The sequence below is a fragment of the Trypanosoma conorhini genome (genome assembly GCF_003719485.1).
Source record: "Trypanosoma conorhini strain 025E chromosome Unknown Tco_14.4_contig_00505, whole genome shotgun sequence".
Taxonomy (NCBI): domain Eukaryota; phylum Euglenozoa; class Kinetoplastea; order Trypanosomatida; family Trypanosomatidae; genus Trypanosoma; species Trypanosoma conorhini.
In genome coordinates this window covers 11,873-14,052 of record NW_021704588.1, presented here as the reverse complement: position 1 = coordinate 14,052, position 2,180 = coordinate 11,873, and the positions used below count along the sequence as shown (strand labels likewise).

The following is a 2,180-nucleotide window of genomic DNA, read 5'->3' as shown; positions in this document are numbered from 1 at the left end:
TCTTGGTCGCTGTTGCCATGTTTCTTCGGTCCTACTCGCCGTCAGAAAAGGACAATGACGAAATGGTCCCATTGGAGCTGCAGCTCCTCCGAACGGGACGTGAAAGCGCAGAGTCGTCGAGGCAGACGAAGCTGCTCACGGAGTTGTGAACTAAAAATTAAAAAGGATGTTAGTTCAATGCATATGAACGGCAAACAATATTAGGAATAACAACTCGTGACCGAACATAATAATAATAATAATTGTTTTTCTCTGATTGCTATGAGGCGAACGAGAGCAGCTTGTGGGTGAGATGAATAATATGTTCCTTCTTATTTTTTTTATTTCTATTTTTTATTTATTTTTTTATCTCTGTGTGGTGTGATTGATGTGCTGCCTTTCCCTTTCTCTGCTGTGCCTAATGGCTTCCACTGCAATATCAAAGTAGTGAAGTATTGGCGCGTAACGGCGTGTTATTATGTTTTTTTTGTATGTATGTTCGTTTTTGGGGCGAGTGGGCTGCAGATGAGAAAATAGAGACTTCGTTTTTTTTTTTTTGTATTTGTGTGTGTGTTATTTTATTTTGCTGCTGAGTCTTCCTCGCTTTTTTCCGGTGTCTCTCCCTCTGAGGTGGGATGTGCTTCTGTTTGTGTGCGTGGTCGCGATTCTGGCGCAGCCTTCAACTGCGTGGGTTCAGCGCTCTGTTTTCCTTTGACTCCTTTTTTTTTGTTTGTCGTTGTGTGTTTTACTCCGCCGGACGTGGGTGCACGGGGTGGGGGCCATACAAACAGACTTGGAGAGCAAATTCTGAACTTGCGCCATGACGCTTATGAAGTCGCTTGTGCTCGAGAAGCCCGGGGAGATCCGGCTGCGCGAGATTGAGGTGAACGACGTGCTGGGCGAAAATGACGTGCGGGTGAAGGTGCACACCGTCGGCATCTGCGGCAGCGACGTTCACTACTACGAGTACGGCCACATTGGACCGTTTGTGGTGAAGCAGCCCATGATTCTCGGCCACGAGGCTGCCGGCACCGTTGTGGCGGTGGGAAGTAAAGTGAGGCACCTCAGCGTGGGAGACCGCGTCGCGATGGAGCCCGGTATCCCCAACATGACGTCGCCGCAGACACTCGCGGGCCTGTACAACCTTGACCCCGACATTGCCTTCTTTGCCACTCCGCCCGTGCACGGCTGCCTTAGCACAACTGTCATTCACCCCGCGATACTGTGCTTCAAGCTGCCCGAAAACGTGAGCTACGAGGAGGGGGCTCTTTGCGAGCCCATCGCCGTTGGCATGCACTCGGCGACGAAGGCAGGCGTGAAGCCTGGCGATGTGGCACTGGTCATTGGCTCAGGGACCATTGGAATTGTGACGGCCCTCGCCGCCCTCGCCGCCGGCTGCTCAGACGTCATCATCTGCGACGTGGTGGAGGGGCGCCTCAAGGCGGCGGCGCAGTACGAGCACGTGCACCCGGTTCTCTCGAAGGGCAATGCTGTCAAGGAGAAGGTGCAACAACTGACGGACGGACAGGGTGTGGACTGCGTATTCGAATGCAGTGGGGCCGCTGCGGCGTACCCACTTATTTACGAGCACGCCGCTCCTGGCGCGACGGCAGTTTTGACCGGCATGCCCGTGGACCCCGTCACCTTTGACGTGGTGGCCGCGCAGGCTAAAGAAATTACGTTTCAGACCATCTTCCGCTACCGCAACATGTACCCACGGGTCATTCGTTTGCTTCGCTCGGGAAGGATGAATGTGAAGCCGCTTGTGACGGGCAGATTCAAGCTGCGGGACGGCGTGAAGGCGTACGAGCGCGCCGCTTTGCGCAACCCCACTGATGTAAAGATCATTATTGAGATGGAGTAGGCACGATGCCCGAAGGGGCACGGGGAGGGAGAGAGGGGGGAACAACGCACAAGCCAAAGGAGAGGTGTGCTTTTGGGACACCACTCAGCAAAAAACGTAGGCACACATATTTTGAGCGAAGGCATATTGGGAAAAACTGGCTCGCAAGAACCAGCGTGAGGTGGTCGAAAAGAACTGGGGAAAAACAAAACGGAAACTTTACTTTAGGTCATTTTTTTTTCCTCATTGAATTCTATTTCTTCATTCCGTGTGGATGACAATTCGCGCGGCGGGGTTCTTCTCTTTGGTGGCTCTGGGAGTTTTTTTTGTTAGCACTTTTTATTTTAAGTTTTTATTT

The 2,180-nt window shown here is 52.2% G+C and overlaps 1 protein-coding gene across 1 annotated transcript, besides 3 other annotated features; it reads left to right on the top strand.

Annotated features, from left to right (window-relative positions):
• Window positions 1-226: 226 nt before the first annotated feature.
• Window positions 227-243: a microsatellite.
• A 65-nt stretch (window positions 244-308) lies between these two features.
• Window positions 309-347: a sequence feature (A-rich).
• A 177-nt stretch (window positions 348-524) lies between these two features.
• Window positions 525-564: a sequence feature (GA-rich).
• A 235-nt stretch (window positions 565-799) lies between these two features.
• Window positions 800-1,843, top strand: Tco025E_06977 (d-xylulose reductase; the record flags this gene model as incomplete). The annotated part of the gene is made up of 1 exon (XM_029373844.1): window positions 800-1,843. The coding sequence occupies one exon, from the start codon at window positions 800-802 to the stop codon at window positions 1,841-1,843; it is 1,044 nt and encodes a 347-aa protein (XP_029226089.1).
• Window positions 1,844-2,180: the final 337 nt, after the last annotated feature.